This window comes from Oncorhynchus mykiss, chromosome 20 (assembly GCF_057628025.1).
Source record: "Oncorhynchus mykiss isolate SJ-2025 chromosome 20, ASM5762802v1, whole genome shotgun sequence".
NCBI classification, from domain to species: Eukaryota; Metazoa; Chordata; class Actinopteri; order Salmoniformes; family Salmonidae; genus Oncorhynchus; species Oncorhynchus mykiss.
In genome coordinates, this window is record NC_143041.1 from 18,466,743 (window position 1) to 18,487,859 (window position 21,117).

A 21,117-nucleotide genomic window follows, 5' to 3' on the forward strand; every position below is an offset into this window, starting at 1 on the left:
GTGCCTTGCGAAATTATTCGGCCCCCTTGAACTTTGCGACATTTCAGGCTTCAAACATAAAGATATAAAACATATTTTTTTTTTGAAGAATCAACAACAAGTGGGACACAATCATGAAGTGGAACGACATTTATTGGATATTTCAAACTTTTTTAACAAATCAAAAACTGAAAAATTGGGCGTGCAAAATTATTCAGCCCCCTTAAGTTAATTAATACTTTGTAGCGCCACCTTTTGCTGCGATTACAGCTGTAAGTCGCTTGGGGTATGTCTCTATCAGTTTTGCACATCGAGAGACTGACATTTTTTCCCATTCCTCCTTGCAAAACAGCTCGAGCTCAGTGAGGTTGGATGGAGAGCATTTGTGAACAGCAGTTTTCAGTTCTTTCCACAGATTCTCGATTGGATTCAGGTCTGAACTTTGACTTGGCCATTCTAACACCTGGATATGTTTATTTTTGAACCATTCCATTGTAGATTTTGCTTTATGTTTTGGATCATTGTCTTGTTGGAAGACAAATCTCCGTCCCAGTCTCAGGTCTTTTGCAGACTCCATCAGGTTTTCTTCCAGAATGGTCCTGTATTTGTCTCCATCCATCTTCCCATCAATTTTAACCATCTTCCCTGTCCCTGCTGAAGAAAAGCAGGCCCAAACCATGATGCTGCCACCACCATGTTTGACAGTGAGGATGGTGTGTTCAGCTGTGTTGCTTTTACGCCAAACATAACGTTTTGCATTGTTGCCAAAAAGTTCAATTTTGGTTTCATCTGACCAGAGCACCTTCTTCCACATGTTTGGTGTGTCTCCCGGGTGGCTTGTGGCAAACTTTAAACGACACTTTTTATGGATATCTTTAAGAAATGGCTTTCTTCTTGCCACTCTTCCATAAAGGCCAGATTTGTGCAATATACGACTGATTGTTGTCCTATGGACAGAGTCTCCCACCTCAGCTGTAGATCTCTGCAGTTCATCCAGAGTGATCATGGGCCTCTTGGCTGCATCTCTGATCAGTCTTCTCCTTGTATGAGCTGAAAGTTTAGAGGGACGGCCAGGTCTTGGTAGATTTGCAGTGGTCTGATACTCCTTCCATTTCAATATTATCGCTTGCACAGTGCTCCTTGGGATGTTTAAAGCTTGGGAAATCTTTTTGTATCCAAATCCGGCTTTAAACTTCTTCACAACAGTATCTCGGACCTGCCTGGTGTGTTCCTTGTTCTTCATGATGCTCTCTGCGCTTTTAACGGACCTCTGAGACTATCACAGTGCAGGTGCATTTATACGGAGACTTGATTACACACAGGTGGATTGTATTTATCATCATTAGTCATTTAGGTCAACATTGGATCATTCAGAGATCCTCACTGAACTTCTGGAGAGAGTTTGCTGCACTGAAAGTAAAGGGGCTGAATAATTTTGCACGCCCAATTTTTCAGTTTTTGATTTGTTAAAAAAGTTTGAAAAATCCAATAAATGTCGTTCCACTTCATGATTGTGTCCCACTTGTTGTTAATTCTTCACAAAAAAAATACAGTTTTATATCTTTATGTTTGAAGCCTGAAATGTGGCAAAAGGTCGCAAAGTTCAAGGGGGCCGAATACTTTCGCAAGGCACTGTACCTGGAAATAGATTGGAAATTCTACGGAACGTTTAGCTCTATTCAACATACCCCCCTAGTTTTGTAATAGTCTGCTGTGAGTCTTTAAGAACATCTACTGTATTACAGTGCATTGACCACTCACAGTGCTTGACCCCCATAAAACACTGACTGACAACACTGTTGTGAAAAGCCGACAACAAAAGCCAATGAACTCCCCTCTAGATGGTCTTTCTAGTCCTTCAGTGAAGACAGAACATTAGCCAGTCCCACAGCGGGGAGAGCCAAAGTCGTCATTCATGAATTGATCACCCAGATTAACAATACCTTGACACTTTTATGCAGGAGGGGAATCAAATTGATTCATGGTGTGGAGAGTGGAAAGGAGTGACCTACCGTACGTTGTTGTCCATGCGGGAGACGGTGAGGTAGGCTGCCAGGTTGGCCGTGTAGGAGGAACATACGATGAGGGTGAAGAGCCACCAGCTTCCCATGACGATCCTCAGGGCCACAGAGCTCACCACGCTGTCTCCTCCTATAGAGGACACAAAGGACATGTCAATATCCCGACTAGGTGGAAGATGGAGCATCTACAGTTATGAGGTTTCTAATAGGTTGAGGAGGAACAAGCAGCTGGGAAAGTGGGTGGATGTATATAGAAAATGCATTTGCTTGACAATATACTGCACTAAGAAAACAGAATATCTTGACCAAATCCAGATCATGCAAGAGTGATCAACTTCAAAGGCTCTATAACTTGGAGAAATTTGGTTTGGGAAATAATTTGACCGATATGATTTGTGTGCTATATGCTAACCCTGTTGCTATGGTGTCTACTAATGTTATACTCTCACGTCCGTTCCCTATTTTGGGGGGGATGTAGACAAGGGGACGGCCTATCCCCATTGTTAATAATTCTGTCGCTAGAGCCTTTAGCACTACATCTAAGGCAGAATGTAATTGCGTAGCCTACACTAATTAAATCTTCCTCTCATATCACATCATATCACTTATATGCGGATGATAATCTCCTATATGTGTCACATATCAGAATTCAATTTCATCTTTATTATCCACATTTGAAGAATTCAAATTGCTGTCCGGGTATAAGATAAATTGGACAAAATCAGCAATAATGTTTCTTAATGAAGCGGCCAAGAAAGTTTCACTTCCCTCAACAACTCCTATGAAAACACAGTTTCCCTTATTTGGGTATTAGTATACAAACATCTCTGCATGGTCTGGTAAAGTTTAATTATGAGAACATTTTCAAGGAGGTTTGAACGAGTTTTCTTTGCAAACTAGAGTTGCTGTCATACAGATGAATGTGTTGCCACATATTAGTTTCCTGAGCATGATGATCCCACTCCCTCCACCAGTAGGCTATTGGGGAATGATTGATATACGTATACGTGAACATCTTAGGAATGGCAAACATCCAAAGATTAGGTTTGAGGTGTTACAACGACAGAAGTGTAATGGTGGACTTACATGGCCAAATTCTTGTGTTTACAGTTATGCCCACACATATCATTGTTTGATCAGTCTACCTCATTCTCTTGGAGAACTATTTGGGAAGAACTTGTTTCACCTATTAGTTTGCAGGATGTGTCATTTTCTGGTATATCTAATAAGAAATGCATGCTGTATTTTGGTTCTATTATTTCTAATACAATAGAGAACTTAAGGAAGGTTGAGAAGTGTGTAGGTGGTAATTGGAAGTTGCATCTCCGTACCCCTCCATGCCATAACTATTATTTCCGGTAATAAACCTTTGAGTCTAGAGCCTGGTCTGCAAAATGGGTCAATAATCTAGGGGATATATTCAACTCAAAGGGTCTATTTAGTTTTCAGGAACTCTTCGTTTTGATTTGCCAGGGTCGTCATTCTTGCTATATCTTAGACTGCGGTCAGCGCTTCGTGCCTATGGGATCCCATGGGGTACAAGTTTGGGAAGGCACCCGGTGATAGAGTGGATTTTTACATTCCCGTCCAGAGGTTTTGTGTCCGCTATTTCTTCTCATCTTCAACTATTAAAAGGAGACTCACATTAAGCATCTCCAATCCAAAATGTTATCTAGAATCGGCTTCCTATTTCGCGACAAAGCATCCTTCACTCATGCTGCCAAACATACCCTCGTAAAACGGACTATCTTACCGATCCTTGACTTTGGCGATGTAATTTACAAAATAGCCTCCAACACTCTACTCAGCAAATTGGATGCAGTCTATCACAGTGCCATCTGTTTTGTCACCAAAGCCCCATATACTACCCACCACTGCGACCTGTATGCTCTCGTTGGCTGGCCCTCGCTTCATATCCGTCGCCAAACCCACTGGCTCCAGGTCATCTATAAGTTGTTGCTAGGTAAAGCTCCACCTTATCTCAGCTCACTGGTCACCATAGCAGCACCCGCACGCAGCACACGCTCCAGCAGGTATATTTCACTGGTCACCCCCAAAGTCAATTCCTCCTTAGGCCGCCTTTCCTTCCAGTTCTCTGCTGCCAATGACTGGAACGAACTGCAAAAATCACTGAAGCTGGAGACTCATATCTCCCTCACTAGCTTTAAGCACCAGCTGTCAGAGCAGCTCACAGATCACTGCACCTGTACATAGCCAATCTGTAAATAGCCCATCCAACTACCTCATCACCATATTGTTATTTATTTTATTTATTTTGCTCCTTAGCACCCCAGTTTTTTTTTTAACCTTTATTTAACCAGGCAAGTCAGTTAAGAACAAATTCTTATTTTCAATGACGGCCTGAGAACAGTGGGTTAACTGCCTGTTCAGGGGCAGAACGACAGATTTGTACCTTGTCAGCTCGGGGGTTTGAACTCGCAACCTTCCGGTTACTAGTCCAACACTCTAACCACTAGGCTACCCTGCCGCCCCAGGGTAGCAGGCTTGCACACTCATCTTCTGCACATCTACCACCCCAGTGTTTAATTTGCCATACTGTAATAATTTTGCCACTATGGCCTATTTATTGCCTCACCCCACTTATCATACCTAATTTGCACACACTGTATATAGACTTTCTCTATTGTATTATTGACTGTATGTTTGTTTATTCCATGTGTAACTCTGTGTTGTTGTTTGTGTCGCACTGCTGCGCTTTATTCTTGGCCAGGTCGCAGTTGTAAATGAGAACTTGTTCTCAACTAACCTACCTGTTTAAATAAAGGTGAAATAAAAAAATAAAAAAATAAAGATCTTTCAATGGTTAAAACATTGGTACATTATTTGTCTGTCTATGATGAGGCTATTGGAGGGGAGGGGACAGCGTGGTTATGAAGCTACTGCATCTCAGTGCTAGAGGCATCACTACAGATCCTGGTTCGATTCCATTCAGTATCACAACCGGCTGTGATTGGGATTCCTATAGAGCAGCGCACAATTGGCCTAGCGCCATCCGGGTTAGTGTTTGGCTAGGGTAGGCCTTCATTCTAAATAAGAACGGACTTGCCTAGTTAAATAAATGTTAAATAAAAAAATAACTAATAAAAGTATTGACTGGGACAATGTCTGGGAAAATATATTTCACTCATCAATGAACCCAAACCATCAATTAATTCATTTTAAACTTTGTCATAGATCGTACCGGAAACGATTTGTAAGATTTCATGCAAAACAGGCTCAAAGCCTATACTGCGACCTAACCTCAATACACTTGGCACATACAAACATATCGTATGGGATTGTCCTGAGGTTTGTGAATTTTGGAGAAAAGTGTTGTATATTCTCTCTGACATGATTTATGAAACTGTACCCCTTGAACCAATTCCGCTGTTGCTTAACGATGACACAGGCATGCAGCTGAGTGAGAAACTGTGAAAAGTTTGGCTGGCTGGACTGCTGCCAAAAAAACATGCTGTTCAGCGTTGGTTGCCATCACATGACCTTCATACAGTATGAGGAAATGGTGAGCATACTTCCAGGACGTTATTATGTTGGAGTTATCGACTGCCCGTATGAATAAAGCCAGTCCTAGCACTTTGGAAACATGGAAAGCAGGCGCCTCAGAAATCTCTAAACTGTTGGATATGATGTAGGTGTGTGATGTAAAATGCTTACTTGACGGTGTTGTTTTAGCAAATGACTTCGCTGTGTCTATTCTAGTGTAGTGTGTGTAGTTTATTTCAATTTGATTAAAACTTTTTTTAATATATTTTTTAAATATATATTATGGGTTTGGCGATAGGGTAGGTCCGCCAGACAAAAAACAACAAAAAACAAATTGTTCACAAAAAAAAAGGTTCCATAACTTTCAAGGAAAAACGGGGTTATAACGAACCATTGTTTTCCCATACAGTAAAAAGTGTCCACTTGAAATAGTGTCCAGTAGCGAAGGACCAACAGGACCAGAGGCTTAAAAGGGTTCAATGAGCTCTCCGCCAGGAGGTAATACATGTAGCTGGGGGTTCAACAGGACTTGCTGACACACTCATTTAGTCCTTTTGCCAGTCTTGGATTCCAACCAACATATCCTATCTTTTCTTCATTCAGAGGCACTTTAACTGTGTTCTTGTGAGCTTAACAAGCTTGAAATGCAATCACTATGTTACATGGACTGTATACTAGAGTTCTCAGCCTGAACCTGACGGAACCCGACGGCCCGGGCCCGGTCTTGTTTTTGTGATTAGGAATCAATTCACTTGTAAGACCTGGCCGGCCTCAAATTCTGTGAATTGAATCAGGTCGGTTTCGGGCTTGCCGTGCTGTGTTGAGAAAAATACTGTGTGTCCTTTTAGCTTACTCCGTCTCTCTCTCAGCTGCAGCTGCCACTAGAGGCGCCAGGATTCCAATATTGGCTGGGCCAGAGAAATCTGTGGCCATGACAAAACTTTTTTTTTTTTTCAGATTTTTTTCAGTGTTTCAAATTGCGATATGAATAGGGTGGAGGGCACTCGGGAGAAGGATGATCCACAAGATCACGACATGCAGCGCATCTCAGTAATCAGGACAAGCCCATATTCCAATGGCATCTGTTAACGCCGACACATCCAAACAAAATACACCCTATGTACACCCTTGTAAACTATCAAAAGTAGACCCTTAACTGATCCAACTGTTTTGCTAATCAAACATGCATTCAAAACACAGGGCTTTTGAGTAATTTATTCAAATGGATGTTTGGCAGAAAATGTAGTTATTGATTTACTGTTTAATTTCTCAAGGCTTCTTTGTTATTTCATTTCAAAATTTAAAAAAATGACTTGATTGTACTTAAAGTTCTGAATGACTCGTGTGCTGTGTCATGATGTAATGATTGATTGATTATATTGAAGTAGGCTAAGTTACGTTAAGACAAATAAAACAGGACACTCTCGTACAGCTCGACGGTGGATAAATGAAGGCTAATACAGGAGTCAATAGCAAAATAATACACTTGATTTCCTCTACATTATTTCATCAGTGATCAGATCAGTGATAGATGAGCAAACAAGTAAATCAGCTACCACCTTCACTTGCACACCAGAAAAATCAACAAACCAAATATACAGACGGAGATTCAGTAATGCAAAATCACATTGATTGATGATCAGACGAGTCACAGGCTTTCGGTTGAGAGTTGGACAGCCTACTACGCGACTGAAGAGCAAAATCCACTTGTTAAACTACATAACATGATAGCATTATGTTCTGATCAGCTAATATATGAGCAAAGTAGAATAAAGATGATCATGAGCACTCACCTCAACTTAGCTGACATTTCCCAACCTAATTCTTAACAAATATCCAAACGGAAATTCTGTGAAAAAAATCGGACATTGATTGATTTATCAAGACAAGTCCCCGTCTTGAAGCAGGGCGGCAGTGCTGTCCCAATCAAAACGGTGCTGAAATGATCACCTAGGTGACCACACATGACTTGCTTTAAATTAGTATTACAATTGACTTTGGGAGTTTCAGTGAAAGCAGGAATTTGAAACATGCCTTCAATTGCATAAGTTTACTTCATACCAATATGTTCGTAATTCAGTCAATCATAACTAAGAGTTTTCCACTCTGCGCTTTTTCTAGGCCCAAGGGCTTTCTCCTCGTCTCCTCACTCCGATGCTGCCCACCTCCGCCGCATTACTCTCAACACCAGTTTAAATCAATATACTGTTTTCTAGAAATCTCAATTTTTTTGGTGTTCGGGCTCATTTAATTTCTGTGATGATGTACCGGGCCTGGGTTCCTGGATTAACTCACCGGGCTTGAGTTGGACCGAGCTCAAATTTTCAGGTCCAATGAGAACTCTACTGTACAAATGTGTGTGACATGTATGAGGCAGCAACATAAGCTCAGAAACAGCTGTGTGGACTTTTTCATCGCATATGCAACATTATGGATGGAATTGTAATGCATAGGATCACTTTCATTACCTAAATCGGCTTAGATGTTGATCCGTGCATTAGAAAGTAAAAGCATCTTATCATAAATAGTTCATAAAGTCACAGAATATTTTTTTATGAATCATGCATTTTTAAATGTTTCCCACGAATAACACATACAGTACAGGCACATGAACATTTATGTTTCCCATTAAATATTTGATGCGTACAAATTACATCATTCGTTTTCTACTATAAAATGGCCTATGTTGCCTTAGATAAAAGCTAAATGAGTATGTAGGAGAGTTGTTAGTCCTACCTTGCTGTACAAAGGCTCCATAGACTATCCAGATAGCACTGTACAGGGAGTTGGACGCCTGTGTGCCGGGCTGCTGGTGTGGCACTGGAGGATTCTGGGTCCTCAGTGACTGCATCTTGCTTAGCAGGAAGATGAGAACTCCCACCACGGGGATGGCTGCAGCGATACACCCCCACACGGCCAGGTCAAACGGAGCGAACAGTGAGAAGATGTTGATCTTCTCCTCTGGTTTCCTCAGCAGGATCCCCACAGAGTAGTCCATGTAGCGCTTACTGAAGTCCACCGCACTCTCCCGCTCTGGAGTGATGGTAATGGCTGACACGGCCAGGTCAGCTCTCTACGGGGACAGAAAGAGAAGAATGATAGCAAACATCCCCCGGTCAGTCAGGGACGAGTTGGGACTGAAACCATGTTGAAACTGTGTTGGTTAATGGTCTCCAATGGCATTATTTTCCTTGGGGTAAAGTGGCAGGTTGGAAGGTTACACGGGCCAAATAGAAAGCCTTACTTTGTTTATAAGCTCCCCGATCATTCCATTCCAGGAGCCATTAGGCAGCTGCGAGCCGTACTTGCTGTCGGCCACCTGGTAGATCTCGTACTTGAAGCCCAGGATCTTGGCCAAGGCGTCGAGCACGTCGATGGAGAAGCCTTTGTACCGCTTGGGCTGACCAAGGATGTTCTCAGCCACCATGACGAAGGGATCCTCCTATACCAAATCAAACACAATATCACATCAAAAAGGTTACATGAATTCAGGTGAATGTGCTGAATCAAATACTTATGTTTTTTGGCAGCAGTGTTCCACACATGCGGAACCCCATTGATCATGTTTGCAATTCACAAGTTGTTCCTTACCAGTAGTGTTACTACTTTGACCGTCACTCCTTGCATGCCGTTCTCAATGCGACTCTCCTTCAGGCTCCCATTCAGACCATGGACTGAGTCCCACGTAGCCAGCTAAGAGAGAGAAGAGAGAGACAGAGAGATCGAGACTTTCATAAATGTGTGTCGATAACAAGTGTTCAATTATGTTTTTCCCAGAAAAGAGAGCAATCTCTCCATGACCTAGTTCTATCTTTCAGGCTGTCAATCACACAGAATTACCCACCAAAATCCATCTCCACCAGACACCTTTTGATATGCCAACCAAAGAAAAGCTGATATTAAAGCCCCTTAAAGATTCCCCAGTAATTAATTTCGTAATATGAAAAGGGCATCGTCGACTACTAATTTAATCCATTTACATGTTTTTTGGAGGTGGCCAGTGAGTGATAGATAGATAGAAGGGGGGGGGGGGGGGGGAACGGTTACCTTGGTAACAGCTGACTGAGGTAGAGCCATGCTAATGCACAGAGTTATAGTTAAAGAAGAAAAAAATCAACTAAATATATTTCCCTCTCTTGATCTACGCTAGAGTGTGTGTGTGTGTTTTTTTTATTTTTATATTTCACCTTTATTTAACCAGGTAGGCTAGTTGAGAACAAGTTCTCATTTGCAACTGCGACCTGGCCAAGATAAAGCATAGCAGTGTGAACAGACAACACAGAGTTACAAATGGAGTAAACAATTAACAAGTCAATAACACAGTAGAAAAAAAAAGGGGGAGTCTATATACAATGTGTGCAAAAGGCATGAGGAGGTAGGCGAATAATTACAATTTTGCAGATTAACACTGGAGTGATAAATGATCAGATGGTCATGTACAGGTAGAGATATTGGTGTGCAAAAGAGCAGAAAAGTAAATAAATAAAAACAGTATGGGAATGAGGTAGGTGAAAATGGGTGGGCTATTTACCAATAGACTATGTACAGCTGCAGCGATCGGTTAGCTGCTCAGATAGCTGATGTTTGAAGTTGGTGAGGGAGATAAAAGTCTCCAACTTCAGCGATTTTTGCAGTTCGTTCCAGTCACAGGCAGCAGAGTACTGGAACGAAAGGCGGCCAAATGAGGTGTTGGCTTTAGGGATGATCAGTGAGATACACCTGCTGGAGCGAGTGCTACGGATGGGTGTTGCCATCGTGACCAGTGAACTGAGATAAGGCGGAGCTTTACCTAGCAAGGACTTGTAGATGACCTGGAGCCAGTGGGTCTGGCGACGAATATGTAGCGAGGGCCAGCCGACTAGAGCATACAAGTCGCAGTGGTGGGTGGTATAAGGTGCTTTAGTGACAAAACGGATGGCACTGTGATAGACTGCATCCAGTTTGCTGAGTAGAGTGTTGGAAGCCATTTTGTAGATGACATCGCCGAAGTCGAGGATCGGTAGGATAGTCAGTTTTACTAGGGTAAGCTTGGCGGCGTGAGTGAAGGAGGCTTTGTTGCGGAATAGAAAGCCGTGTGTGTGTGTGTGTGTGTGTGTGTGTGTCATGCAACCATGTTTGATCCTGGTGAGAAATCTGCTTTGCTCAGGTGGCCTATCGCAGTCCACCGTCAAGGCTGCTTCATTGATTACTTGATATGACATTTGTGTTTCTGACAGCATGGCCAGGTGGACAAGTCCTCTGGCTGAAATCAAACACAAACAGAGAGGATTGGGCTCACTGGTCAAACCGTTCGGTCAGTTGAAACTGTACAGACCACCTCCATACGTTGGGTATACCAAACGTTAGGAACATCTTCCTGATATTGAGTTGGCACCTACTACCATACACCGTTCAAAGACACTTAAACCTTTTGACTTGCCAATCCACCCTCTGAACGGCACACGTGCACAATCCATCTCTCAATTGTCTCAAGGCTTAAAAATCATTCTTTAACCTGTCTCTTCCCCTTCATCTACACGGATTGAAGTGGATTAACAAGTGACATCAATAAGGGATCATAGCTTTCACCTGGATTCGCCTGGTCAGTCTATGTCATAGAAAGAGTAGAGTTCTAAAAGTTTTGTACATTCAGTGTATGTGTGTCATGGATACCAGATCTTTTCATGGGTTACCTACAGTATAAAGAGGTCCATTCACGGGTTGTGCGTGCGTGCGTGTGTGCGTGCATGTGTCTGTTTGTATGCGCATGGGTGAATGCGTGTGTGACCCATCACCACAGCAATAACAGCTGATTAAACTCATATCATTTTATGAACAATTTCACACAATGATGTGACACACATTCAAAAATCAATAAACACAATCTAGCCCAATAAAACGGTTCACTTTCATTTGAAAGAATGCTTACACATTTCGAAGATTAACCCTCAGATTTAATAACAGTTCATTTCCAATTTAATCTTCAGCCTAACGTCATTATTACGCTATTAAACGGACCACGTAGGATAATTGTTATTTTACAGCACTTCCAAGCATAGAGGCATGCAGTACACAAACATAAACAAGCATAGGGCGATACAAACACATATACACTCAGTTATAAGCCCTACGCATGCAGTCACTCTACAGATGTTTACTGAACTACACCCAGTGTACAACACATTGACATCAATGACATAGGCTGACCAGAGGAATCCAGGTGAAAGATATGATCCCTTGTCAATGTCACTTTAATCCACTTCAATCAGTGTAGATGATGGGGGGGATTTTTAAGCCTTGAAACAACTGAGACCTGGATTGTTGTTGTATGCCATTCAGATGGTGAATGGGCAAGGCAAAATATTTAAGTGCATTTTGAAGAGGTTACGGTAGTAGCTGCCAGGAACACAGGTTTGAGTCAAGAACTGCAACACTGCTGGGTTTTTCCCCGTGTGTATCAAGCATTCTCCACCACCCAAAGGACATCCAGCCAACTTGACACAACTGTGTGCTGCACTGGAGTCAACATTGGCCAGTATTTCTGTGGAACACTTTCGACACATTGTAGAGTCCATGCCCCGACAAATTGAGGCTTTCTGAGGCCAAAAGAGGTGGCAACTCAATATTAGGAAGGTGTTCTTAATGTTTTGTACACTAAGTGTATATTACAGCACAATATATACAGTTTATTAGGTACACCACCCCGTTCACAAAAATGTATCGCTCCTACATATGTGGCCGTGGCCTGGCTTCTTAAATAAAGCAAGCAGACAGGCATCGAGGCATTCAGTTAGAATGGGCAAAACGAGTGACCTTAGCAACTTTGAGCGTGGTATGCTCATCGGTGCCAGGCGCAACGGATCCAGTACCTCAGAAACGGCTGCCCTCCTGGGCTTTTCACGTATGACTGTGTCTAGGGTTTACCTAAAATAGTGCGACAAACAAAAAACATCCAGTCAGCGGTAGTCCTTTGGGCGAAAACAGCTCGTTGATAAGAGAGGTCGAAGGAGAACGCCAAGAATTGTGCAAGGTAACAGGCAGGCCACAAGCAGAACGACATCTCGGAACGCACAACTCGTTGATCCTTGTCACGGATGGGAAGAATTCAGGCTGTTCTGGAGCTGAAGAGGGGTCCGACCTGGTACTAGATGGGTGTACCTAATAAACTGGCAGGTGAGTGTATATTACCATCAATTTCACCAGTTAGTGAAAATCTCACCATGGTAACCATCTTAAATGTAAAGGGTTCTATGCTTTCTTCATATACTAATGTACACCTTTTCAGCAGGATGAATGTGCCTGAGCTACTGTAGCCCCACAGGCATATAAAGAAAGGCTAACTTGGAAAACATTGCTTCCCTATGAGCAGCCTGAGCTCAGAGAGAAGACCATTATTCCGATGCAGATATTCTCAGCCGTCCTCTTGGTGATCTCTAAGTCATTAGGGATTTATGTACATTAAGGCCTGCAGCAGTACCAAACACCATGGAATTGTTAAAACCTTAAGATGTCGAAACTACTATGTCAAATAATGAAACTATAACCTACTACTGTACCTCTGTGATTATGATTATGATTAATTTCTTTCTTTAATTAATTGAAACAATTACTTTCCAAGCCAGAGGCACAGGGAAAAATGATACACTTTAAAAAGGCAGCTAATTTAGTGTATCACATTTTGAGTGATTCACTTTACAAATGTGTTATTGGCACTGTATGCCCTGCAGTCACATTACAAACTGCATATAACGTATTCATCAAAGGAAGCGAGTTTTCTTGAAGAACAAATACATGGATCTCAGTAAACAGAAATAGCAAAACACCTATCGAAAATCATAGAGAAATCAGTAGCCTACTGCTTTAAACCCATGAATGACAGTCTCACAGCATAAAGTCAATATCTATTACAACCCCAGCCTCAAAGTCAGGCCTCAACCACAATGAAGGCCTCATAATAAAGGTAGTGAGGAAACAGCATAAATCATCCAATCAGATCGCATGGGTCACTTTTCAATGGAGTTTCATATATGGCTTTCATTGTGATCCGCCATGTTGAACTTCATAATCTATATCGACCCGGGTACATTTCAATCCTGCACATGAACGGACCATGGTTTCTGCCTCGGAAGGTAACTCAACTGTGATGTTGTGTCAAACTCTAGGGTCTCTAACAGCTGTTTCAACAGAAATCATGATGAACTCTGTGCACATAATGTAGAATCTCAGACATGTGCAAAGGACAGAAAATAATTTCATAATGTACCCCTATGTTTTAAGAGGAAAGTCAGTTCCGCTAGCTTTTCCAGTGCCAAATGCTTAGTGGGCAATGGTCACCATTAGCCCCTAGCATTGTACTTGACGCCACTGACTCTCAGTACGGCCATGATAGTACTCTTTCCTGTTCTACAGGAAGTCCCATATCCCCCTATTGTATGGGAGAACTCTGTTTTCTTTTTCATTTTCCTTTTAAAGGAATGGGGAAGTCCCACTACTCACATATACTCACATATTTTTTTTGTTTGATTGGATAGGACAGAGGTCGAGAGGAAATATAAAGGAGAGTGTGCTAAATTAACAATGGGCTGGATTGGAACGCATGCTGATATGTGATCTGGAGGCAGTGGCTTAAGGCGTCCGCATGCTTCCAATCCAAAACAGTTCGGTAGAGTTTGTGCATGTATTATGACGACATTGTGAAGCGTTTCTTTGTTTTGGACTTCGATCAGGGTTGTTCGAGCGCACACATTTTTTTTTCTGGAGACAAACCGAAGTTCGGAGCCGAAGTCTACGCCCCTTCGTTGGTGATTGGTAAAAGTAGGGATTCTTCAATAAAGTCTTTGTTGTCATTTACTGAACTGAAGCATGTTGACGCCATTAGACTGCTACCCTAGTCCACAGGGAACCCTTTCTGATCAGCAGACAGGTCAGACATACAGCCCAGACAATCAATCAATCAAATGTATTTCTAAAGCCCTTTTTAAATCAGAAGTTGTCATAAATTACTTATAATGTGGCTAGGAAAAACTCCCTAGAAAGGCAGGAACCTAGGAAGAAACCTCGATAGAAACTAGGCTCTGAGGGATGGAAGCGCATCCTGCTCTCAAGGTGGACAGCTCAATGGTGGGTCTATGCATCGCCAAGCATGCGCTTCCATCCTTCTTCCCTTTGTAAAAATGTCAGGCCTCTCAGTCATCTGTGACGCTGCTTTGAGTGGGCGACGGAGCTAAATGCCCCGCTTGCCTCCACTTCACACCTGCTGTGCCCGTCCTTTAATACATGTCCTTTCACAGAAATGATCTAAAAACTGCTCGAGGCTGAGAGGATACTGGTGTGACTATCTGTCAGGATAGCTGAACCCCACGTCAATGTATCACACGCCCGCTGGCCAACTCTTCCCGGATGATCAAAATTACATTGAGGCTTTGATGGATTACTGCTATGACAGAGAAGATCGTCTGGATAAATGTGTATAACAATTTCATAAAACCAAAAGGGGAGTTAGGAATATATTTGGATTGTTAGAAGACAGAAAATCACTCGATTTTGAGTTAATAGTTAATGGAAATAGACAGGCTACGTAAGTGTTGGTCATACTGTGTTTGTTTACAAGAAACAAACCGGTAGTGAATGATTAAATGCTTCCCTTTAGCCATGTTGCAGCGCTGCTTAAGTTTGCATCATCAGGTCCAATGTGGCTCGACTCAGTCACGCTCTGAGTCTAGGCGGAAAGAGAAAAGCACAACCATTTAATTGATGTTCTCTTCCATCAATGTTTATGAACCCCCAGCCGTCTCTAGCAGTGTAGTCAGGCAGGGCACCTTCATTTCTAGCTATAGAAAGTATAGGCTTAAATGGAATATCAACTCTACTCTCCACTTCTTTGGAAAGCATACAGAAACCACTCTGAGAAGACAAAGAATATACTGTTGATGAAATGGTGTATTCGTGTTGAATCCACTCCTGTGTATTTCATTATTATGCTGTCTCTGATCTTTGAATCTCCCCCAGGAAGTTACATCTCTGGAGACAGTTCACAGAAAAGCATTGCCAACTAAGTGTAATTAGTGTGTGGCAAGAATTGAAATGATTAGAACGCTGGTGGTGCTTTGTTCATTTAAATGCAGGCGGGGGAGTAAAAATAACAATACCGCCACCGTCAATAGATGTGGCTTAGATGCGCTGTTTATTTTTCTCGAATTACCGCAGCACGAGTTATTGCAGATTCAAATGTATCAGAGATATTCAATATCACTTCTATTACAGTGAATTTAAACAAATTATCGGGCTCTCGTTTATTTTCAAAACTTTGCAGACCTAGCTCAACTCATCAAGAAATCACAAAATATTATTAGGGACTAACAAGTGAAAAGCAAAATCAACAATATCCCCATGTCATTCTTTTGCATATATTACTGAGGATTTCTGAACAGCAAATTGTTTTTTGTTAGAGATTTAAATGGTCACAAAAACCCTGCTTTTTCTTCTCCTTTGAAATGCACTCATTTCAGAACGACTTCTATTCAGTCAAATCCCATTATGTTCCAAATGACTGTCTGTGTAATTCAGCTCTGCTCCAGGAAAGAGATGCACATCAACCTGTATGTTTTGGTTGTCGGTGGGCAGAGCTACCACTGTAACAAGCCTATCAGGCTTCAGAGCCAGCAGGATCCCTGTAAATCTTATCAAAGCTGTGCTACAAGGCGATAAGCCCTTTTAATATTTGAAATAGCCCACTGATGGATCCCTATCTCCGTTTCTCCATTGAAAGACCACGAAGACACCTATGTACAGAGACCGTCTGACACACTTGTGCCTCCCATCACTTTCTCCCCCTCTCCTTTAACCCCAATCAAAAACGTTATCGCTGTGTCAAACCAACGGAGAGTACACCTCTCTGTCTGGTTGAGATCTAATCGACAGGCCTAGAACCACCGGTGGGATCCACTCTTGCTCTGTGACTGAGCCATGTTGTGTTGTACTATCTCTCCCAGTAGGGACTCACCACAATGCAGACAAAAGGCAACACCGACCTATCTGCTCCACACAGCTCTAGTACATCACACTGCATTGTACCTGCTAGCCTAGTCGCTTCAAAGCACGTAATTGTGTGATGTGAATGATACACGCAATACTTGACTCACACTGTTAGCCTACCAGTGACATCACGGCTTAATTTTTCAACAGATAAAAATTGTCTACCGTGCTCGGAGCATGCAAATTGGAGCACGGGAGGGTTGGTGTGTCAGTCCAAATCAAAGTATAGCTGGCTAGCTAGATCACAATTCACACATATCTGTCACACCCTGATCTGTTTCACCTGTCTTTGTGCTTGTCTTCACCCCCCCCCTCCAGGTGTCACCAATCTTCCCCATTATCCCCGGTGTATGTGTTCTCTGTGTTCTCTGTCTGTTGCCAGTTCGTTGAGTTTGTCAAGCCTACCAGCGTTTCCCCTTGCTCATGTATTTTTCTAGTTCCTGTTTTCTAGTTTCCCCGGTTTTGACCATTCTGCCTGCCCTGACCCTGAGCCGGCCTGCCATTCTGTACCTTGTCACACCACCCTGGATTATTGACCTCTGCCTGCCCTGACCCCGAGACTGCCTGCCGTTCTGAACCTGATGGACTCTAATTACTGACCTCTGCCTGCCCTTGACCTGTCGTTTTGCCTGCCCCCTGTTCTAGTAATAAACTTGTGTTACTTCGACACTGTCTGCATCTGGGTCTTCTCCTGAAACGTGATAATATAGAGCTGATAATTGTGCAATTAAATGCTTGCTTTGTGTATACCTTATTTTGTCTCTATTGTCACCACTGTCCTGGCTGGAATAAGGTTCAGTGAATGGGGAGATGCAGCGTGAGGTAAAACAGTAGGGAGAGTGCAAGTGTTTCTCAAATGAAAGGTTTCATGCGTTCGCCACACTCTCCTCCTCACAACAACGTACTCAAGAGGACGTCCTCGGAGAATGCACTTGGAGCAAGAGAGTATGGAGCACGATAGTATCCATATTGAGAAACACCCATTGACTGCTAAATAGAATTGAAGAGTGATCTGATTCTCTGTCTTTTTTTCCGCTTCTAGTTTCCTACCCTCTATGCGCTTGGTTTTTCATTGCAGTTGTGCTAATCCTCGTACTGAATCATCGTTATTCTTCTGAATATATGGCTCAGGTTTTTTTTTAATCCGACTGTAATAAAGGGATAAGCATTATTGCAGGGAATAGAGAATGCGTTGGTAGTTAGTGTCATGACTTTAAAAGAAGATAACTTAGGCTAATTATTAGTGGTTAGCTCATTAACCCCTCTTCGTCTACTGCCCTGACGGCCTAGTCACAATCCCGAGAGGTTAATGACGGTGGGGAGAGAATGTTGGAGTGACGTTTCCATTTTTAGTACGGTCTTGCCAAGCTTGGGCCAAGTACTGGGGATTACTAAGCCTGGGGAAGCAGATGTAAACATGTACTGTTGTAAACAATGTGCATCATGACGCATCCTCTGTTCTAAGTCTTCTAATTCACGGTTAACACTTACAGGGGCTTTCACCTACCTTCCTTCCTCCACTCAACTGTGGTGAGCTTGAACTTTAACACTTGGGGCTTAATGCTGGGGATTAGTAAGCAAACACATGTACAAATCATTAGGAACACCTTTCCATGACATAGACTGACCAGGAGAATCCAGGGTGAAAGCTAGGATCCCTTATTGACGTTGCTTGTTAAATCCACTTCAATCAGTGTAGTTGAAAGGGAGGAGACAGGTTAAATAATGATTTTTAAGCCTTGAGACAATTCAGAGGGTGAATTGGCAGGACAATTTAAGTGCCTTCGAATGGGGCATGGCAGTAGGTGCCAGGCACACTAGTTTGAGTGTGTCATGAACTGCGCAACAGTTTCCCGTGTGTATCAAGTTATGGTCCAGCACCCAAAGGACATCGAGCCAACTTGACACAACTGTGGGATGCATTGGAGCCAGCATCCCTGTAAAACGATTTCTACACCTTTTAGCCCACGACCCGATGAGTTGAGGCTATTCTGAGGTGCAAAAGGGGGTGCAACTCAATATCAGGAAGGTTTTCCTAATGACTTGTACACTCAGTGTATGTGTATGTGTGAATACATATTGGTGTAAACAACATGCATCATAACGTATCATATATTTGAATAATGGTTCGTATTACGCAAATACAGAGGTTTTGGGTGTTTATTTACACTCAACGACAATAGTGCCGAGCTCAAAGCCTGAAACGTTATAATGCAGGGTGAAAGAGGATATAAAATAAAACTGGTAGCAAAGCGAGAAATGTCAACCCTGTTTGGGATGCATTGAGTGGTTAAAAGGGAGAGAAGTCAACAGACAGAAATAGGGACTTCACATCTCAATCTCCATTTAGGTCTAATCTATGGAGACGTTTCATCGGAGCGAAGCGTTTGCTTTGTGAAAAATAGCCTGGTAGAGGCGCCGACAGGTACAGATGGAGATGGAGATTTAGATAAAGAGAATGTGAAAAATCAAAGATGAGCAAAATATTAAGAATCCAAACAGACATTTTCAGCTTGGAACATGTAACACAACATTAAAAACCTCTCAGTATATGTAACCACTTGGTCACGGGTTTATACCATTGTGTGTTTACAGCTCCACACTTCTAAGGTTACGTGACGGATGTCAAACAACAGACATAGGACTATTAGAATCCATACCAGAGGCAGGATTAAGTTAGCTAAATATATTCATCTCTTCTCAGGGGGTAATAGCCTAGTTTGTTGGAAAGTGGTGGAGACCGGCCCAGTAATAATGAACAACAACAGGACTGAGTGCACTTGACGTGCCATTAGCTGTCCTTTCCTTTCAATACAAGTAATACATGTCCATGGGATGAAGGGGAGCCACAGCAAAATTTTGTGTGTGTGTGTGTGTGTGTGTGTGTGTGTGTGTGTGTGTGTGTGTGTGTGTGTGTGTGTGTGTGTGTGTGTGTGTGTGTGTGTGTGTGTGTGTATGTGTGTATGTGTATGGCTTTGGGCCCGTGGACCCTAATGGCCATAATGTAATACACTGGGTTCATAATTCAAGTTGGAATGCCGGGTGATTAAATCTTCATTACCACAGGTCTGACTCATTCCACTTCCATGTCATTTATTTGACTTATTCTCCATGATGGAAGGTACACAAACCAACCAATACGAAAAACCTATAAAATGTCACAAAATAACAAATATATAAAGAAGAAAAGCACTTGAAACCAGGCTATTTACTAGACACAGTACTCTTCAACACTTCCCCCTTAACAATTCAAAGACGAATCGCCGTTGGGCAATGGCTGACATTTCTCCCAGTCATGGAGCATGGCCTTGTTATTTGGGGGGTCATATGGACACGTTTACATCTGACAGGCATCCCTCCTTTTAGTTATGGCTGTCCTCTCCTGAGCAAGCGCCAGTGAAGGCATCTCAGAATAAGAGTGTAACCGCATAATACACTCTAGTCAGGAGACACAGAGGAGTCTCCCCAATGGGACAGAGGAGCAGACAGCGTCTGTGTCTCAATTAATACTCTATTCCCAAATGAGTGTACTTCTTTTGACTAGACACACAGAGGGTTCTGAATAGGACCCTTGTCGAAAATAATGCCCTATATGGGGAATATAGGGTATTATTTGAGAGACAGTGTGTGCTTCTCCGGCCATATACAGTGTGAGCTGTGTTGACAGTGACCCTGTTGCTGCTTGTCCTACAGTTGTCATTACAGGATGATTGACACTGTACTGACTGGCGTTTGATCAGAAAAAAACACAGTACTACATTAGCTGAAATAATGTGTGCAATAGAAATGCAATAATGGCACAGCAGTATAGGAGTATGTTAATATATGAGAGGCTACACATTGGTGTGTTTATGTCTTAAAGTCCCAGTGCAGTCAAAAAAACAGATTTTCCTGTGTTTATATACACTGAGTGTGCAAAAATTTAGGAACACTAATATTGAGTGTCAAGATCTCCTACACTGCTGGGTTTTTCACGCTCAACAGTTTCCCATGTTTATCAAGAATGGTCCACCACCCAAAGGACATCCAGCCAACTTGACACAACTGTGGGAAGCATTGGAGTCAACATGGGCCAGCATCCCTGTGGAATGCTTTCAACACCTTGTAGAGTCCATGCCACAATGAAATGAAGCTGTTCTGAGGGCAAAAAGGGGGGTGCAATTCAATATTAGGAAGGTGTTCCTAATGTTTCTATACTCATATAACGTTATGCATTATGTTATTTCTATTTTTGTTAAGAAAAACACATCTTAGCATATGACAATCAGTGGTGTAAAGTACTTAAGTAAAAACACTTTCAAGTACTACTTAATACATTTTTTGGGGTGTCTGTACTTTACTATTTATATTTTCAAAAACTTTTACTTCAATACATTCCTAAGGAAAATAATGTACTTTTTACTCCATATATTTTCCCTGACACCCAAAAGTACTCGTTACATTTTGAATGCTTAGCAGGACAGAAACATTTTCACATTTTCACACTTATCAACAGATCATCCCATGTCATGCTTACTGCCTCTGATCTGGTGGACTCATTAATCACACATTTTTTAATTTTTTAAATGATGTCGAAGTGTTGTAGTGTGCCCCTGGCTAT

The 21,117-nt window shown here is 42.2% G+C and overlaps 1 protein-coding gene across 4 annotated transcripts in view; it reads right to left on the bottom strand.

The window, feature by feature from the left end:
• LOC110499015 (glutamate receptor ionotropic, delta-1-like) overlaps positions 1 to 21,117 on the bottom strand; it is a 428,806-nt gene that overhangs the window by 40,727 nt on the left and 366,962 nt on the right. For all 4 annotated transcript variants that reach the window (XM_036955857.2, XM_036955858.2, XM_090212430.1 and 1 more), the window contains 4 exons: positions 9,096 to 9,197; positions 8,749 to 8,946; positions 8,241 to 8,577; positions 1,992 to 2,130 (listed from right to left, as the gene is read on the bottom strand). In XM_036955857.2, the coding sequence (XP_036811752.1) occupies positions 1,992 to 2,130; positions 8,241 to 8,577; positions 8,749 to 8,946; positions 9,096 to 9,197 (776 nt within the window). The remainder of the gene's footprint in view (positions 1 to 1,991; positions 2,131 to 8,240; positions 8,578 to 8,748; positions 8,947 to 9,095; positions 9,198 to 21,117) is intronic.